The sequence below is a fragment of the Bombina bombina genome, chromosome 6 (genome assembly GCF_027579735.1).
Source record: "Bombina bombina isolate aBomBom1 chromosome 6, aBomBom1.pri, whole genome shotgun sequence".
In the NCBI taxonomy this organism is placed as follows: Eukaryota; Metazoa; Chordata; class Amphibia; order Anura; family Bombinatoridae; genus Bombina; species Bombina bombina.
Window position 1 is genome coordinate 319,356,878 of NC_069504.1, and position 20,039 is coordinate 319,376,916.

At 36.3% G+C, this 20,039-nt stretch overlaps 1 protein-coding gene across 1 annotated transcript in view; it reads right to left on the reverse strand.

Annotated features, from left to right (window-relative positions):
- The window catches only part of PPM1H (protein phosphatase, Mg2+/Mn2+ dependent 1H), a 683,070-nt gene extending 664,422 nt beyond the window's left edge, over nucleotides 1-18,648 (reverse strand). The window contains exon 1 of the mRNA XM_053716939.1: nucleotides 18,217-18,648. Within this exon, the coding sequence (XP_053572914.1) occupies nucleotides 18,217-18,449 (233 nt within the window). The 5' untranslated portion in view covers nucleotides 18,450-18,648. The remainder of the gene's footprint in view (nucleotides 1-18,216) is intronic.
- Nucleotides 18,649-20,039: the final 1,391 nt, after the last annotated feature.

The following is a 20,039-nucleotide window of genomic DNA, read 5'->3' on the forward strand; positions in this document are numbered from 1 at the left end:
TTAAATTTCATGAGGGACTCATCAATGCAAATGTCCTGCTCAGGTATGTAAACTTCTTTAAATTTTTGGGACAGGTGGCTTATCAGGGGCCTTAGTTTATATAACCTGTCATGCAGGGGGTCATTTTTGGGGGGGCACTTGGTATTATCATTAAAATGGAGAAACCGCAGCAATTGTTCATATCTGTCCCTCTTCATAACCCCTGGAAAAAGAGGGGTAGCCAGGATGGGGTTCTGGCTCCAGTATGAATGAATGCTGGGTTTCTTCACAATCCCCATTATTAATGTCAGGGCCCAAAACTTTTTAATCTCTGGTATGTCAGTGGGGTGCCAGCTATTTTTTCTGACATACAGAGATTGGGGATTTTTGGACAGATACTGGCTGGCATATAAATTTGTTTGAGCAACTATATGCTCAAACATGGTATCTGTCAGAATCAGGGACATATAGTTTATTGGCTCACATACTGGAACATCACTTGTGATGCCAGGAGTCTCAGTAAATTCTGGCATTTCTGGGGCAGTGAAATTTGGGGGTATCCAATTTTGGTCATTTGTGCGACGCCTCCTTTTAGGTGGCGGGCAGGGAGCACCAGCATCAGATGTATCACTCAGGGGCTCTATATCTGATGCCGTAAGGGTTGCGCTGTCAGACAGAGCAGAGATGGTTTCACTCCCTGAATCTGCGGCAAGAATGGCATAAGCCTCTTCTGCTGAATAGCGTGCCATAAGGGATTTTTTTCAGTACAAATTACCACTTCACCACCACCAATTCCCACTTCACCTTCCCCAAAATCCCACTAAACCACCCCAATTACCACCTCCCAATTACCATCCACCTATTCCCACCCACCCTATTCCCTCAGATTTTTTTTTTTTAAAAAAAAATTATGAGTTTTTCTTATTTATATATTTTTTTTTTTTTTTATAAACTAAAAAAAAAAAAGGAACTGGGAAGGGTAGTGATTGGGAACAGCAGGGAAGGGGTTAATAATAACTAAAGATCCCCACAAATAAACTTTTGGGCACTGATCAAAGCCCTGACAGGCTGATCACTGTAATATTAGGCTGATCACAGTAGCAGCTCAGTGATCAGCAGCAAAAACAATATATATATATATATATATATATATATATATATATATATATATATATATATATATATATATATATATATATATATATATTTGTAACCCCCACAAATAAACCCCCAAAGCTTTTGATCAACACTGATCAAAGCCCTAACTGGATAACCAAGTTATATTAGGCTGATCACAGTAGCAGCTCTGTGATCAGCAGCAAAAAAAAAAAAAAAAAAAAAAAAAAATAATATATATATATATATATATATATATATATATATATATATATATATATATATATATATATATATATATAGTATTTTTTTTTTTTATATATATTTTCCCCTCTCTAGCACTACAAACACTAAACTGTCTTCCTCTCTCTCTCAGATCGCACTGAGAGCAGAGAGGAAGCGGATACACTTGTAACAGCCAATGATTCCACTCATTGGCTGCTACAGTGTTACAGGGGACAATCGATACACCCCCTCCATGCTGATTGGATCCTGGGGGAGTGCCAGAGGTGCTAGGCACATCCCCCACCCGGATCCACAACAAACAAAATATCGGAGGGGGCACAGGAGCTGAAAACCGTTATGCCGTTCTATTCCGTCATAACGGCTCTAAAGCCCAGTGCAATTATGACGGAATGGAACGGCATAACGGCGTTAAAAGGTTAAACCCAAAGTACACAACATGGCACAAATAATTCAAATCTGCAAATAAATAATACTCCTTGGTACTATGAATCTTTTGTCAAAATTGAATAATTGCTTGTAACTTATTCTGAAAGTTAGTGCCTTAAAATAAAAAAGTTAAAGAGGGAGCATTTTTGTATATAACTGTCTTTTGCTAAATACCTCCTCCTTTAAAGGGACTTTAACCCCAATTTTTTTTCTTTCACGATTCAGATGGAGCATATCATTTTAAACAATTTTCAATTTTACTTCTATTATTTTTGCTTAGCTCTCTTGGTGTTCTGTCTTGAAAAGCATACCTGGGTAGGCTCAGAAGAAGTTACACTCTACTGTGAGCTAGATGGTGACTGCAGATATATGCCTGTTACAATTCAGCTGATATGTTCATCTAGTTCACAGTACAGCGCTGCTGCTTCTTCAACTATGGATATCAATTAAATGAAGCAACTTTGATAACAAAAGTAAATTGAAAAGTGGTTTAAAATTGCATGTTCTATTGATACCGTGAAATAAAAATTTTTGTTTTCATGTCTCTTTAGCAAACACACTTTTATCATATAATATTATAAAATTTGTGTTTTGATGCAAACATTCATTGGTCTGCCAATCAATCAAGTAAAGGACCGCTGTCATATTACACACAGTTTAGGCATAGAAATGCAGTGCAGCACCTATACCAATAATCCAGAGTGACAGGAATGACAAGTGCCAATGAAAAATTAAAATAGTCTGTATCAAAAGCAAATCAAAGCTATTCAGTTGAAGAAAATTTCCTATTGTCTCACGAAACGTATTTCTGTTTGGGATTAGAAATAAGGAGTAGAGAGCAAGTGCAGATTATTTTTTGTATGTAATATAGAAGATATAGCCTTTCTTCCAGAGCAGAAAACTAATAAGTCTTATTAAGTTTCACTTATGCCCTCACTGGTTTAGATTTTAGGATGTCCTTTCTTATTTTTCTAGGGAAAAAAATTAAAAAACAGTGTGAAGGTAAAGTTAAAAGAAATAGTTTATATAGTATAATGCTGCATATTAATGCATGATAACTATCTTAGGGCTTGTTTCCATTGAGCCGTAATTAGGTTTGCGTGCGCTCGCAAAGGATAAATATGCTGTTGGAAGCAATATCGTTCACCGACTACTTCCAACGGCCCATTATACCTCAATTTTGGCTACCGGACTCCGGCTGCAGAAAACATTTTCGTGTCCCATAGAAAGTATTAGAAGCCGTTAATCTATAAATAATGCCAGGTTTCCAATGACAGCGCAAACCGTTAATACACTGTCGGAGGCCGTTGATACATTGAGAAAAATTACACCTAGCTCAACTAGGTGTAAAATAGGAAAAATTAGCTTTTTGAGATCTATTTCCCATTGAAATGTTAAAACCCGCCTCCCAAAAATAAACCCGACACGTCCAAACCCCTCTATCCGCCATCCCCCCACATCACAACTAATAATAAAATGTATTAACCACTAAACCGCCATCCCCCCACAACGCAAAGTACCTATTTTAACTAATAAGCAAGTGAAGAGACCAGGCCATGTCAATCACCCCGAACAAGTGCGTGTCAGGATGGCGCCTCTGTGTTTTCTTCTTTTTTTAGATCATTTTCACCACCAGGATTCTGACCTTCCTTTCACAGAGAGCTGCCTCATTCGTCCTAGGATTTGATTTGGACTTTTTATCTGTATTAGTATATGCCTGTCAAGATCTGTTCTAGAGCCTTAGTTTTTATATATATTGTGTTTGGCACCTGGAGAGCGCCCCTAGAGGAGATTTGCTTTTGCATCTTTTCATTATTTTTATGTGTGTCAGGATGATTTATCTCAGAGGCAAAAGCTTCTAAATTTGTGGCTGCTGGCTCGCTTATATAAACCTGTACCTCACAGCCTCAAAAGCTACATATACACATAAACACACACCTACGTATAAATGTGTTTGTGTGTTGGCGCGTGTGTGAAAGATTATAAAACACTTTCTAGTTTAGCTATGTCTTGGTGTGTGACATTTGTGTTTGTTACGAATTGTTATACTTGATTTATTTCACCCTTCATACTGCTATTGTTTAATTAAGTTCATTGCACATGACATGCAAGGTTATTGTTTGAAACTGCATAATGAAGTATCCTATCCTGAAAGATCCAGGAAAAAGTAATAAACTCTACTGAAGCTTGAATCCTGGTAATGGATTTAACTTATAGAAATGAAACTTCCACATCTTCTTACAAGTAATAACAAGTTACAAGTATTATTCAGCATTTATTCAGACATTTAGAAAAGTCATTCACTTTGCATTAAAGTTATTCCAAAGCTCGACACTACCTCAGTTTGACAAATTATGTTTACTTTAATGAGATAACGAGGAGCCTGGACTACTGTACTCTAGTGCTTTACTTTCAATAGACTCCTTCATAAGAGGTTGAGAGATGTGCTGAAGCAGAAAGGATGCATTTTCAGACATCATTTCTAGGCTTTAATTAACTACTTTTCATAAAAGCCTCCCTCTGCAGTGTTCAAAATTAGCACTTTTAAGAATCATGGTAGAAATGCTGGGACCTTTTCTTTTTACGGACAGCAATCAAGTATGTTTGTAAAAGCAAAATGAAACCCTTTTGGTTTTCCAGAAATGTGGCAGGAAGCAGGCTCCGTGTCCAAATCTGTCCCGCAAGCACTCAAAGGCGCCTTACTCTGCTTAGTACACGGAGCCCAAAATTTTATTATTTTATTATTATTTTAAATTTTCAGTAGTTATAGAAATGTCATCAAGGCTTTTAAAATATTTTTTGTTTTCAGACAGAATAATCAGCTTCAATACATCAGATGACTGGAGTTATTGAGAATGCTACCTAGTCCTATTTAGCACACGGAGCAATCTTATTTACATTGATCTATTGGCTGCAGATATGGAGAACAGTAATATCTATTCATGAGGATTTCTAATTGACATATGCGTTTTAGAATTTCAAAAGCCTACAAATATTGCTAGAAAATATGTATTATGCTTTTTTTTTTTTTTTAAATAATTAGTTTTGCTCATAAATATTTTATTTGTAAAGGTATTATATGCATCCCTTAAAAATGAATATGTTAGCAGCTATATATTCTATCATTTCTATCAGTAAGTAATACAGTAAATTTACATTTTCATTTAATTTTTAAAAACATAAGAATCCTGTGCATACAGATGTCTTTTTAAAGACATACATTAACTAAATGATATCAAAATGTAGAAGACAGAATCAGCTGATTTCTTCAAGGTCACAATACTGTAGATGTGATTTTCTAATTGAGAAAACCACAGTATGAAAGGATGCCTGTAAAGCATTTATGTCTCATGCAATTAACTGAAAGGCTCTTGATGGCAAAGCATGAAATCTCTCAAAAAAAAAATTAAGCAACCAAATCACAGCAAGATTATTTTCACAGGAAGTTCTAGAATATTAATATATAATAATGATTAGGACATCATTTACTTTTTAAAAAAAAATATTCAGAATATAATACAACAGAGGAAAAAACGAATAAGATACCAGTGGGAAGTGGTAATGCAATAACATATGTTCTTACAATGTTTAAAGGGACACTAAACCCAATTTTTTTTTCTTTCATGATTCAGATAGAGCATGCAATTTTAAGCAACTTTCTAATTTACTCCTATTATCAATTTTTCTTCATTTTTTTGGTAGCTTAGAAAGGTCTCTAATTTGCGATCCATCAGATCATTGAAAGAGGTATTATCCTCTAGGGAATAGTAGCACGCTTCACTAAAGTAGAAATGACGCTGTCAACCTTAGAGATAGACTCCCATAAGACCATATTCTGCTCAGGAATATGATACATCCCCTTAAACCTGTTAGAAGGGTTAAAAGGAATACCATTTTTTTCCCATTTCTTTGAAAAGATGTCAAGGACCTAAAAAACCTTTAGGGGTTTTTGAAGGAGCCTTAAAAATAAAATGTAACTGGTTTACAGGTTTGTCTTCCGCATACTTATCATCGGATAAACCCAGAGTTTCAAGTATCTCATGCAGCAAAAAGCAGATATCATCCACCATAATTTTTTTTCTTTCGAGGTTCAGATAGAGCATGCAATTTTAAGCAACTTTCTAATTTACTCTCATCAATTTTTCTTCATTCTCTTGATATCTGTATTTGAAAAAGCAGGAATGTAAGCGTACAAATCGGACCATCTTTGGTACAGCACCTGAGTAGCGCTTGATGCTAAATGTAGCCACCAATCAGCAAGTGCTACCCAGTGTTCTGAACCAAATATTGGCAGACTTGTTTTAGGTTCAGTATCCCTTTAAACTTGAAAGAGGAGTCTGCATCAAAATCAGGTACAGGCTCTTTATTCTCAGAGGAGACTTCTTCTGAACCAGACTCAGAGTGATCGAACTCATGGAGAGTTTGTGGTATATGACATTGAAACTGAAATATTTTTGTAGAAGTAGTAACAGCTTCCACAGGCATGTGCCACGTTTACTTGGTCTAGAAAGAGTAACTAGAATTTCAGCCATAGTAGAGCGCAAATTATTTTTAAACTCAGGGGTAAAAACGGTAGATAGACCGTAGCAGGACACACACTGTTAGTGGGAACAACTGCTGTTTGCTGAGGTACATGCATAACCTGAGATACACAGCTATTGCAGAGCTGATTATTCTGAGATACCGGTACAGTTTTGCAAAGTACACATGAATATTGAGTGGGGTTCAGATCAGTGGATCAGCCCTCTCACGAGTCTGACATAATTAAAGTGGGGACAGATATGTCAGCTTTCATTAATACAGACTGCAGAAATAGTAAAATGATACAATACAATTACACTAGAGAGTAGATAATGAAGCTCTACAACTTAACAGCCTATATTTTTACCTCAGAAAAACCGCAGAGAAAACATGGGAAATTGAAGGAAACAGTGAGTTTCTTAATAGCCCCTTTACAACACCCTTACTCCATCAACAGCTCTTTTTATGAGGTACTCACCCCAACAGGGAACAAGGAACGAATACGAATTGCAAAAACCATAAATTTGCTTGAAGTTTTTAGCGTTACATAAGCAGCTTCTGTGCAGAGGCAGGCAGGAGAAAAAAACGCCAAAAATGGAAGTAATGCCTTGCTTAAAAAAAGTGAAAATTTAAAAAAAATATAAAATTTGAGATTTTAAATTGTAATTCTTTTTGTAAAAATAATCTATTGAGGGGCCAAAGGAGGACAAATGGGGTCCCATAGTCTTCATAGACAAGGATCTTTGTGACATTAAAAAAATGCTTTGTGAGAATGTCAGTCTACAGGTAGGTAGGCTGAGTCCCTAAGGCTATGCTATACTGTGTGTAAGTGTCTACAAATAGTCTGCGGGCTAGGTAAGTGTTGGTAATCACTAACCTGAGAGAAGCACCCATCCACTGAGCTTACCAGGCAAGTAAATGCACCTGCATCAAGTAGAGAGCCTATCCAGTGCTGTACAGGCAACAGCAGAGGATCTTACAGGAAATTACCTCAAATCCTACAGGAGGAGGCTAAGGGACATGTCCCTGTGACACCTGCAGGTAGTTATGTCTGAAAATCCAACAGGAAAAAAATGTGCCTATAATCTGGTACTCCTATGCCCCTTCTGCAGTAAATATGGATGTCCAAGTTGCTATGGGTCTCAGATACGTCTGAGCGCCTAAATAAATAAATAAATAAATAAATCTTCAGGACAACCTCTATCTTCACCTTCCACCTAGGAGGCAAAGAACAAACTGGTTGGGGTGGGGAGAGGGTGAGGTAAAAAAACTCTTGTGTTGTGGTTCTTTGCCTCCACCTAGTGGTGTGAGTTCTATCCCACACGTTATGGCACTGTGGACTCTCATCAGCTAATGAAAGAAGGTTCTTTTTGGTCAAGGAAAAATTTTCAAACTTACAGTTTTAATCTATTCAATAAATTATACAACAATAGCTTTGTCAGTTGATTAATTAAATGGGCCAGCCAATAAGTATGTAAGCTTCACTTTTGTTCTTGACAATCCTGACTATATTGAAAAAAATGTGCTGACTTGTAGCAGTAGCGCTAACTACTGCTCTTTTTTAAGTTTAAGCTGTTATCCAGCTGCTTCTACTGCCCGGAAGACATTCCCCCAACAAATGTTTTGTCTGTTCACATGTCTAATGGTGTGAGGATTTCTGCTATAATCTTTCCAAGTTACTTCTATTATCAAATTTGCTTTGTCCTTTGGTATGTTTTGTTGAAGATTAAACCTTGATAGGCTGATAGAATCTTAGGAGCATGCACGTGTCTACAGCAGGCTACGGCAGCAGCGTTTGTAACTATGTATAACTTCGCTATAAATAATGTAGCAAACACCAGGTGGCTTTAGACATGTGCACACTCCTGAGCTCACCTAGGATTACTTTTTACCAAAGGATACCAAGAGAACTAAGCAAAATTTAAAATAAAAGTAAATTGGAAAGTTGCTTAAAATGTCATTCTCTATCCAATCGATTTAAGTTTAATTTTGACTTCACTGTCTCTTTAAAGCATTCAGTACAAGCCAGCTTCTAAACACAACAACAGACAATTTGGAGAAATTCCGGTGCTAAATATATTTACACATTAAGCAACATGAATGATAAATTCCTTTAATCATGAACTAACCATTTGTTTGTTCATTCCAGAAAATAAAAGGAAATGTATGCCGAAAATGTTTCCATTTTAATGGAGACAATTGTGCCACAGTGAAATAATTTAAAGGACCAGTTAATACAGTAGATTTGTATAATCAACAAATGCAAGATAAAAAGACAATGCAATAGCACTTAGTCTGAATTTCAAACAAGTAGATTTTGTTCTGACAAATGTCAGTTATGTCTATTTCAACTACTCCTGTACCATGTGACAGCCATCAGCCAATCACAAATGCATATAAATTTAGTCAATGAATTCTTGCACATGCTCAGTAGGAGCTGGTGACTGAAAAATTGTAAATATAAAGACTGTGCACATTTTGTTAATAAAAGCAAATGGTGTGCCTTTAAATAGACTGTTTATGGACTGATATCAGATACGTAGTAGTGATATCATGAATAATCTTTCCCCCACTGTATGCCGATAATTATTTCCTGTGTTTCTTTTAATGCCGTTATGCCGTTCTATTCCGTCATAATTACACTGGGCTTTAGAGCCGTTATGACGGAATAGAACGTCATAGCCAATGGCTGTCCTGAAGCCTTCTGCGCTTCCTGGATTTGATCGAGGTCTGGAGGGCGTTCCTAGGGTTATAGGGACGCCCCCCAGACCCGATCCGATAATTGAAATCTCACGAATGTGTGCACGATCGCGTGATTTGAATTATTCTACATCGGAACAGTTGTTCTGATGTAGACAATTTAACCCTGGCAGGAAAGGGTTAAGAAGTAGGTCTGTTTATTTGTGTCATAACATTTATAAGGATTTGTTGACTATGAAAACCAGAATAATTCCCTAACATTTTTGCCCCAGTTAATTGACAAGATATACAGAAATTTATTTTTAATCATATGGGTGTTAACAAATAGATAATAGTTATTTGATGTGGTTAGGGGATACTTAAATGATCATTAAATACAGTAGATTTGCATTTAAAAAGAAAATGCAATAGCACTTACTGTCAATTTTAAATGTACAGTAGTTTTTATACTGACAAATTTCAAAATGTATTTCAATTTGCCCGCCCCCTGCATCATGTGACAGCCATCAGTCAATCACAGACTCCTATACATATACAATGAACTCTTGCAGATGCTCAGTAGTGGTATCTGGTGCCTCGGAAAGTGTGCATATAGAAAAACTGTGCACAACTTTATATAGGAAAGTCTCTTACAACTTCATGCTCTATCTGAATCATTAAAGTTTAAATTTTGACTTTAGGGTCCCTAAAGAAATAGTATACCTCCAACGGTGCTTGCATGCAACGGGTTGGGAAACAAAAGTTAACAAGAAATGTATCTCTAAAGCATTCACAGTACTTGAATAGTTTGCCATTCATTTTAGAGAGATTTTTAAGGCACTATTGCTGAATATTAAGTAAATACACTTCAAAATTTCACAATCAGCATACATTTAGAGTGTGGAATTATTATACTTTTTGTATTTGAAAGTCCTTTAACTTATTACGTATGAAGTCTTAAAACAAGTTATTTGTTATTTAAAAGAAGCTGAAGTGCACATATACTTTAAGTATGTGCAAATAACTATCTTGTATGGCTGAAAATAAAATGCTTAGATTTTTGATAAAGCTACTCAAATTAAAATATTCTTGCTTTAACCACTTTATGCCGGGGCACAGGGGCAAATGTTTAATATCGGAATAACGTGATGAACCACATTCATTATCTGGCAGTCTGATGGAAGGAACTGGGTGTGGCAGATGCCAGGAGAATGCTACCTACTATAACAGTGCTCGACTTATCCGGGTGCCACAATGCCACTGGTGCCCCAGAAATAATGCTCTGCCCCTAATTTTTGTGGTCCCAGACCCCCCTCGCATTGTGGTTTAGGACCTATTCTCCTACCATGCTAAATCCACAAGCGCAGAGCTAACAGTAGGGCCATGGCAACTACACATCTCTCTGTGCTTCCGCTCACCAGCCTGTAAAATATGCTAGCCCATAGCGGACAGTTGCGCTAAGAATTGAAGGGTGGGCGGTTGGCACAGAGGTTGTAAGCATACCTGTCAGAGGAAGTTACAGGTCTTGTAGCTCATGATGAAACAAACATGGGGGTGTTCTCTGTCATTACATCAGCTGCATTGTCCTTTCAGCTGGCTTTAAAAAGAAATTCTCTGGCAGAAGGTGCACCTCCACTCGGGGTGATTTTGAAACTGGGCTCCACAAATGACATGAGTGAGTGAAGTATTTGGTATGTACAGACTGTGGTACCGATTGGATTGCGCAGTCGGGAGTAGAAGAGAAGAGCAACTTTTATGTGACTTTAAAACGAGTTCGCTTTGAGAGGGTGGAGAACACCAAATGTGCGTGATGAGGCCAATCACGAATATGAATTTGCATTAGCGGCTGATGTACCAAAGCTTGGTGACAGATTTTTTTTTTTTTTTTAAAGGGACACTGAACCCAAATTTTTTCTTTTGTGATTCAGATAGAGCATGCAATTTTAAGCAACTTTCTAAGTTACTCCTATTATCAATATTAATTTGTTCTCTTGCTATCTTTATTTGAAGAAGGCATCTAAGGTTTTTGGGGGGTTCAGAACTCTGGACAGCACTTTTATATTGGTGATGAATTTATCCACCAATTAGCAAGAACAACCCAGGTTGTTCACTAAAAATGGGCCGGCATCTAAACTTACATTCTTGCATTTCAAATAAAGATACCAAGAGAATGAGGAAAATTTGATAATAGGAGTAAATTAGAAAGTTCCTTAAAATGCCATTCTCTATCTGAATCACAAAAGAAAAAAATTGGGTTCAGTGTCCCTTTAATTAAATTTGTATTTGATTTTTTAATTATTTCAATTCTGTATATCACTGACACATCATAGTGGGGTGCTAAATTCTAAAAGTTGATATGCATTTTCCTTGTGTTGTCAATTCCTTACCCACACATCTTCATTTAAAGGGGAATATAATTCCTATATGAAATGAAACCCAAATATTTTCTTTTGTGATTCAGACATACAGTATACAATTTTAAAAAGCTTTCCAATTTACTTCTATTATCAAATGTGCTTGGTTCCCATGACATTGTGTGTTGAAGAGATATCTAGGTAGGGGTCTGTAGCGCTGCATAGCAGGAAATAGTGCTGTCATCTGGTGCTTTAAAAAATGTATAATAAACTGCTGCCATAAAGTGCTGTATAAAGGGGCTGGCTCCTAAGCATACATTAACCAAATATATCAAGAAAACAAAGAAAAATTGATAATAGAAGAAAATAAGAAAATTGTTTAAAATCACATGCTCTTTCTGAATCATGAAACAAACTTTTGGTTTTATATCCCTTTAAAGGGTCATGAAACCCACATTTTTTATGTCATGATTTAGAAAGAGCATGTCATTTTAAACAACTTTCTAATTTACTTCTACTATCCAATTTGCTTAATCATCTTGATATCCTTTGCTGAAAAGCAGATCTAGATAGGCTCATTAGCTGCTGTTTGGTGGCTGCACACAGATGCCTCATGTGATTGGCTCACCCATGTGCATTGTGATTTCTTCAACAAATCTAAAGAATGAAGCAAATTAGATAATAGAAGTAAATTGGAATATTATTTAAAATACTAATCTCTCCCTGAATCATGAAAGAATTTTTTGGGGTTTAGTGTCCCTTTAGGTAGCCTTTACATTTTGCAAACACATATTTGTCAAACACTGTACTATAATGCAAAGTGCCTGCTGTAAAGTTTGGTGGAGGAGAGCTTGTGCTATAATGCAAAGTGCCTGCTGTAAAGTTTGGTGGAGGAGAGCTTGTGCTATAATGCAAAGTTCCTGCTGTAAAGTTTGGTGGAGGAGAGCTTGTACTATAATGCAAAGTTCCTGCTGTAAAGTTTGGTGGAGGAGAGCTTGTACTATAATGCAAAGTGCCTGCTGTAAAGTTTGGTGGAGGAGAGCTTGTACTATAATGCAAAGTGCCTGCTGTAAAGTTTGGTGGAGGAGAGCTTGTGCTATAATGCAAAGTGCCTGCTGTAAAGTTTGGTGGAGGAGAGCTTGTGCTATAATGCAAAGTGCCTGCTGTAAAGTATGGTGGAGGAGAGCTTGTACTATAATGCAAAGTGCCTGCTGTAAAGTTTGGTGGAGGAGAGCTTGTGCTATAATGCAAAGTGCCTGCTGTAAAGTTTGGTGGAGGAGAGCTTGTACTATAATGCAAAGTGCCTGCTGTAAAGTTTGGTGGAGGAGAGCTTGTGCTATAATGCAAAGTGCCTGCTGTAAAGTTTGGTGGAGGAGAGCTTATGGTCGGGGCTGATTTTCAGTATTTGGGCTAAGGTCCTTAGTTCCAGTGAAGAGTCATCTTAAAGGGACATTCCAGCTAAAATTGGAATCAACATGGAAGTATTTGAATTTTGAATAGAATCATTTTTGTAATACACATGTATTAGCAAAAATGCTTCCAATAAAAGCTATAGCTGTTTCAAATGTGTATTTAAGTATACACCGTGCACCAGCATTTTAAACACAGCACTTGCTCAGAAACCTAAGGTGCTTGTACCATCTGGTAATGACTCAATTTGTTAATTGCTGACATGATGCAAGCCACACTGGTGCTCTGAGCAGCTGCAGTATTTACAATACTGGTGCATAAAGAATATCTAGCTATGCTTCCCATGCACGTGCAGAGAAAAATCTTTACAATAAACAGTGCTAAGTTTTACTAGAAGCATTTTTGTCAATACATGTACAGTATATTACAAAATATGTTTCTATTCAAAGATGTAATTCATCCATGTGCATTTAAATTTTGACTAGAACGTCCCTTTAATGGTACAAGATACAAAGACATTTTAGACAACTGGGGATTCCAACTTTGTGGCAACATCTTATTCCAGCAAGGTCCTTCAAGACATGATTTGATGTGATCTTTGGTGTGAAGGAACGCGAATGCCTGCACAGAACCCCACTGAACCCATTTAAGTTTAAAGCCCCTTTTAGTTTATTAAAACAACTAATCCTAAGATCATCAAACAGATGTAACTAAAATGTAAACTGATAGCAGTGGTGTTAAATAATACATATCGAACATACTGCAGAACCCATACACATGCGGGGGATAAACACATAGCATTGCAGGATCACTGGTCTTAAAATGACATGCTGACATTAATTTAAAGGGACATGAAATCCAAAAAAAAAAAAATGAATGATTTAGGTAGAACATACAATTTTAAACAATTTTCCAATTTACTTCTATTATTTAATTTGCTTACTTCTCTTGTTATCCTTTGCTGAAAAGATTATCATAGGTAACATCAGGTGCAGCAAGTAACTTAGATTGCTAGAAACAGATGAAATACCTTTTACAATCTGGCAAGCAATTTAGTTGGCTATTTTGGTATTTGCATCTGTGACTGCTATTTGCTTGCAGCATGCCCTATGCCATGTCTGACATTGCCTCTAGCTACATTGTAAGTTATTGCCAAAAGATGTAATTTCAGCAGTGAACAGAGCTGCCATTAGCTTTGCTTTTATAAACCAAAAAAAACCCCAGCATTAAGCTAATACAGTGCTACAATAGTTCTGCTCACATTATGATCTTCAGACAGGGGATTGCCTCTTGTTACTACAGGCAGAATGCTTCCTGGATGCCTAGGCAACCCATATTTGTAGCTCTTTCTGGATTTGAAAAGCACACTATAATAGTTTTGTTTTGTGTGTGTCTAAGATTCTCCACAAAAGCAGTGCCTGTTCCACTGTGACAAGTAGAATGTCATCCTCACCTGCAGCCTTTCCCCTTAGTAAAGGAGAAATGATAAACCTGAAACCATGGAACCACTTCTCCCTCAGGCTGATGGGCAGGGAGCTGTTGTCTGCCTCCTCCTTGCAGCTACCATACATCTCTAACTTCTGCCTGTGGCCTAATTAACCCTTTCACTGCTGAACCATTTAATGCCCCTTTGCTAAAGCGGTTTACACTGGGGGGGGGATTGAAACGTATCTGTAATTAAAATGAGGGAAAAGCGATTCCTAACTCTACACAGCCTTGTTATTTTAGAGGCCCTAACTATCTAGACAGAGTTACAGCCATTATGATCTAGATATATAAGTATTGTGATATATGCAGACCGCACTCCATCAATGTGTCTGTCGTTAACATTTCCCAGGAAATAACTCATTCCTACATATAGAGAATATGTAACTGATATTTTGGATAATAGATTACGGTTCTGTATATCCTCTATAATCTAAGGTTACTCATGGTGTATCTCTTAAATATGTGTTAACCCTCTATTTATGCATTTCATTGGCTTTATATTGACTCCAAGAGAAACCTGCTTCTTAATACGCCTCATTATAATAATATCATTGAAATTTCCTGGCCACGCCCCCCCCCCCCCCTTCCCTTTAACTTTCGGGCAGCTTTTGTCTGCTGATCTCCCCCCAATTTTTATTTATTTGTATTTACTATTACATACTAAATGTTAACCCTACCAAAAAATTGATTTCTCTAAGCTCAGTCCACTTATTTATTGGTTGATCAATAGATACGTCCTTAGCAACCCTATAAATATTCTATCATATTCTAATACATAGTCATATATTGTCAAATATAGAGGGATTTTTATTAGGCGCCGCGCTTCTTAACCAATTTATTTACTATTCCCTCCCAAGGAATCATTACAGATGTATATATTTTAGGTTCATAAACCTGTTGTATAGCTTATTATGTACCATATCAACCTGCATATATTATATATATTTTCTGTTACTGTAAATGGACAAAAGTATTTTATTTTAATTGTATAACATCTCAATAAAATAATATATTAAAATAAAAAATTATAAATGAGGGAAAAGCAACTAAAAACCAACTCTAATATATGGGGGTGAAATAATTATAAGCATCAATGATATCATTCAGAGCGTGTTCGCTAATATCATAAATACAATTTTGGTGGTATCCACGTTGCTTGCCATTGGAAGCCAAAAATTGTTCCTGATGCCAGGATCTGTGCACCCTGTCCTGCCTGCCTTTTTCCTGCAATTCTACTGCCTAGCCACATTTTAAAAGAGTACCCTACTGCCATAATTGCAAATGGAATGCGTGTATGGAAACTACAATTTAATTTTCATGATTCAGACAGAGCATGCAATAAAAAAAAAACTCCAAAATTTAACTCCATTGTGTAGACTTTTTTTTATGCACACTTTCTGAGACAACAGTTCCTACTGAGCATTTGCATGTCACAGCCTACATATATGGGTGTATGATTGGCAAAAGGCTGTCACATGATACAAGGGGCAGGGAAATAGAAGTAAATATTGAAAAATAAAATCTACCCTTATTTTAAATTCAGAGTAGGTTCTATTGTATATCTGCTGATTATGCAATTATATTGTATTTAATGTTCCTTTAAACTAAAAATGCATCTTAAAAGACAAACTTTTGAAAGTTTCATCTTCAGGTCTAAAGCAATACTTTCAATCAATTTAATGGAATTTGGTGTTTAAAGTTATAATTAGATTTCATAAATTCATATGGGGATGTTCAAAAATGTCTGGCTCCTAAATGTTTGGGCTGGCTCTAGCTAGAGCTAGATTGTGTCACCATGCACAAAACATACCCCCTGGTGCAGTTAAATCACTACACACACTCATACCAATGATTTATCCTTATGGCTCCCTGGGAGCCTTTCAACAGCAATTACACTTCTTCTGTAAGCACCTTGGAATTTAAAGATGAGGGAAAGGAAAAAAACACTGGTCAATGCTGCAGAACAAGGCACCAATGGCACCAATGGCACGCAGCTAGCTGTTCCAGTGCACACAGCAAAGTGAGAGTGTGGATGTAAGTCCTGCACTCTTCCACAGAATTGAGGGTATTTTACTGGGCACCAGAGGGATCATTTTCTAAGAGTCATGGACATGTTGTTCTGCTTTATCTGAACATTAAAGTAAACTGTGCCTATTTATGTATGAAAAGCATATATAAATAGGCTCAGAAGCAGCAATTCATTGCTGGGAACTGGTGGCTCTGCATATTATTGGCTCGCCAGTTGTGTTTAGCTAGGTCCCAGCAGTGCATTGCTATTCTGGAGCTGACTTTAACCATATGTTTAACCCCATATTAGATCATTTTCTTTTTACACTGTTATGGGACATGAAACCCAGGTTTACTTCATTATCAAATTTGCTTCATTCTCTTGGTATCCTTTGTTGAATCAGTAACAATGCACTACTGGGAGCTAGCTGAACTCATTGGGTGAGCCAATGACAAGATGCATATGTGTATGTGTGCAGTCACCAATAAACAGCTAGCGTCTAGTAGAGCATTGCTGCTCCTGAGCCTACTGACGTATATTTTTCAACAAAGGCTAATCCAGATAACAAAGCAATTTAGATAATTGAATTGAAAAATTGTTTAAAAGTACGTGCTCTATCCAAATCATAAAAGTTTAGTTCTGAATTGACTGTCTCTTTAAGTGTTTCCTTTTTCAAAACCTTTGTCAATGTCAGTCAGAATACCTAAAAAATCAATCCGGTGCCCCCGTTCCTCTTATTCTACACTTCTTCACTTTGAACCTTCATATGCTTATTTGAATAACAGTACGACCTCTACACATATTCCTACAGTCTATCCATCTCCCTTCTAAACTGTCACAGAATATCTCAACTGCTGTCACCAACTCAACCACTATACCAGCACCCCACATCCAATGCCTTATAGTAATACTTAAGCATATCCCCTTCTGCAACCCCCACATTCAATGCCTTATAGTAATGCTTAAACATATCCCCTTCTGCAACCCCCACATTCAATCTTTTATTAAACCCTAATCTTTCTTTTTGCACAATTGCTGAATTTAACATAGCTCTCATTATGACCACAACCAAAATTATGTACCATTTATCTCACCCCAGACTTCATGATTTCTATTGTGATGCAACCATTTTGTGGAATAAAAATACAATAATAATAATAATAATAATAATATTTTTACATATGGGAGATACCTACATATGCTAATGTATTCTCTGATAACTTCACCATATGTTAGGATTTAGCAAATTGTACAAAAAAGGTTTGGGTGAATGTCTTACTCTCAAACAGAACATGCCCAAAAAATGAATTTAATTAGTTATTTGACCTAAACCATAAAAAAAATTGTATGTAAAAATATATTTTACAAACAAATAACATAAATATTACACTTAATTACTGATACAGAAACAGAGACAAGATGTATATAAATAATAAAGCATAAAGTTTGGAAGTTCTATAAACATAATTTCTTTCTCTGAGAACTTTAAATAAGTGATATAAAATATTATAATATATTCAGGTAGATACATATTATATTAACCAGGCAACTGCATTTAGGAAACGAATATCTGAACAGCATTAATTAAAGCTGAATTATATAAATAGAATACTTCTCTAGTATTAACAGGAAATTAAACTATTTCAAATCAGTGTAAAATTTACCATATCAGAATGAAATGCATCAGATTTTAAGAAGATGCTGCTACTATTCCCTACACAAAATGAGCAGAAAACAAGTTAGTCATCAGCTGTCAGGCCTTCAGAGAAAAGGACAATATGGATGTGACCACATAATGTATTCACCTTAAAAAGCTTTATAAATCAGGCAATTGGATTAAAATAATGAAGAGTAAATAGACTAATACTAGCACTTAGTACATGACCTTGAAATAGATGTTTACAGCTTTATTACACAATCTAATTCTCAGGGAAGTCGGCCCAAGCCCAGATCCCTGGGTTTGTGACAGATGTACTGCACTTTACTTACTCTGCATAGCCGGTGGTCCATGGTAACCTCTTTGTCTCCTTCAGGATTAGGATAGGTCTGGCAATGTGATCAGCTGAACATTCAATCTCATCCTGTGACAACCCCAGGAATTCAGGTCTGACATATGGGAACCTCATAGGCAAGTCAGAACCATTGGCATGATCAGAGCCGGAGCTGCCAGACATTATTCCTCCCATGAAATTGGCCACGGCAGATTTTACCCGTGTGAGCATATTATAAGCAGCAATCTGATAGAAGAAGCATTAATAAATCAACAACTGAAGGAATGCTTGTAGACAATCGGCTCACTACAGCAGATCTCCCTTCCCCCTTCCTATATGCAGATCGCTGCATGGAGCAAGCTAGCAAATATCAAGGAAGGGAAAAAAAAAAACAGAGCAATGTGTGTGAGAGCAGAGCTGCACTTCAGGTCTGCAGGTTCCCAACACTGTGATCTTGGAGCTAAAACCTTTAATCATGTGACATCCACAGTGTCATGTGACTGTCAGGCTGGGGTAGATTCAATCTTCCGTGTGTTCACTGTGAGCTTGTGCCAATACTTCCTACCTGCATTACCTAATTATCTTCATGCTTTGCTTCTGCTCTTAGCAGAAGGAAAGTCACAGATGGGAAGATGAGTAAGAACAAAGTAACAGACATCAGGGGCAATATTATTTTTATATATATATATATATATATATATATATATATATATATATATATATATATATATATATATATATATATATATATATATATATATATATATATATATAAGATAGATATAGATAGATAGATATAGATATATATATATATCATATAAATTTGTATTGAAATTATTGTAGGCTATGGATGAAATTACAATTTCATGATTTTTGTAATAGTAAAGTTTTTATTTAAGGGGACACTAAACCCAATTTCTTTTAATGATTCAGATAGAGCTTGCAATTTTAAGCAACTTTCTAATTTACTCCTATTATAAAAAAAAATTTGTACTCTTACTATCTTTATTTAAAAAGCAGGAATGTAAAGCTTAGGAGTTGGCCCATTTTTGGTCCAGAACCTGGGTACTCTTGCTTATTGGTGGTTAAATGTAGCCACCAATAAACAGGCCCTATCCAGGTTGCTGAAACTTAAAGGGTTCAGCTTCTAAGCTTTACATTCCTGCTTTTTAAATAAAGATAGTAAGAGAACAAAGAAACGTTGATACTAGGAGTAAATTAGAAAGTTGCTTAAAATTGCATGCTCTATCTGAATCATGAAATAAAACAATTGGGTTTAGTATCCCTTTAAGTATGGGCTAGATTTATCAATGATCAGGCAGACACTTATTTGTTTAGCATTGCACAAGCTTGTGCAACACTTTCCATTTTTATTCTTATTTTCTTTCACTCATCACTATTTTAAGGAGTTTTTTTAGCAGCTTATTGGTACAAATAATCTATATCCTGTTTTCTGTTTATTGTGCAACACTTTCCCCCTGCTCTTGCACAACCATAGGAAGCAGCTTCATAAAAATCAGTTCTCATATTGGGTCTCTAATTAATACAGAGGCTGGGGCTTAGTAGTAGCCCTCCTGCCCCACCACTAGAAATTCTACTTGTTTTCTTAACAGTGATCCTCTGCAATCTAGTACATCTCATTTAAAAGAGGTCAGTCTTTCACATTGTCCTCCTCCTCACTCAGGGCCCTGTGCATGCAACATTGTGCCATCCTTTGCACTGTATGAGGTAAATATACACTTCATATCTTTTGAGGTCACAAATATTTTAAGTGGCACTCTAAAATACTTTTGTTCAAGTACATTCTTCTTGTAACCCTTT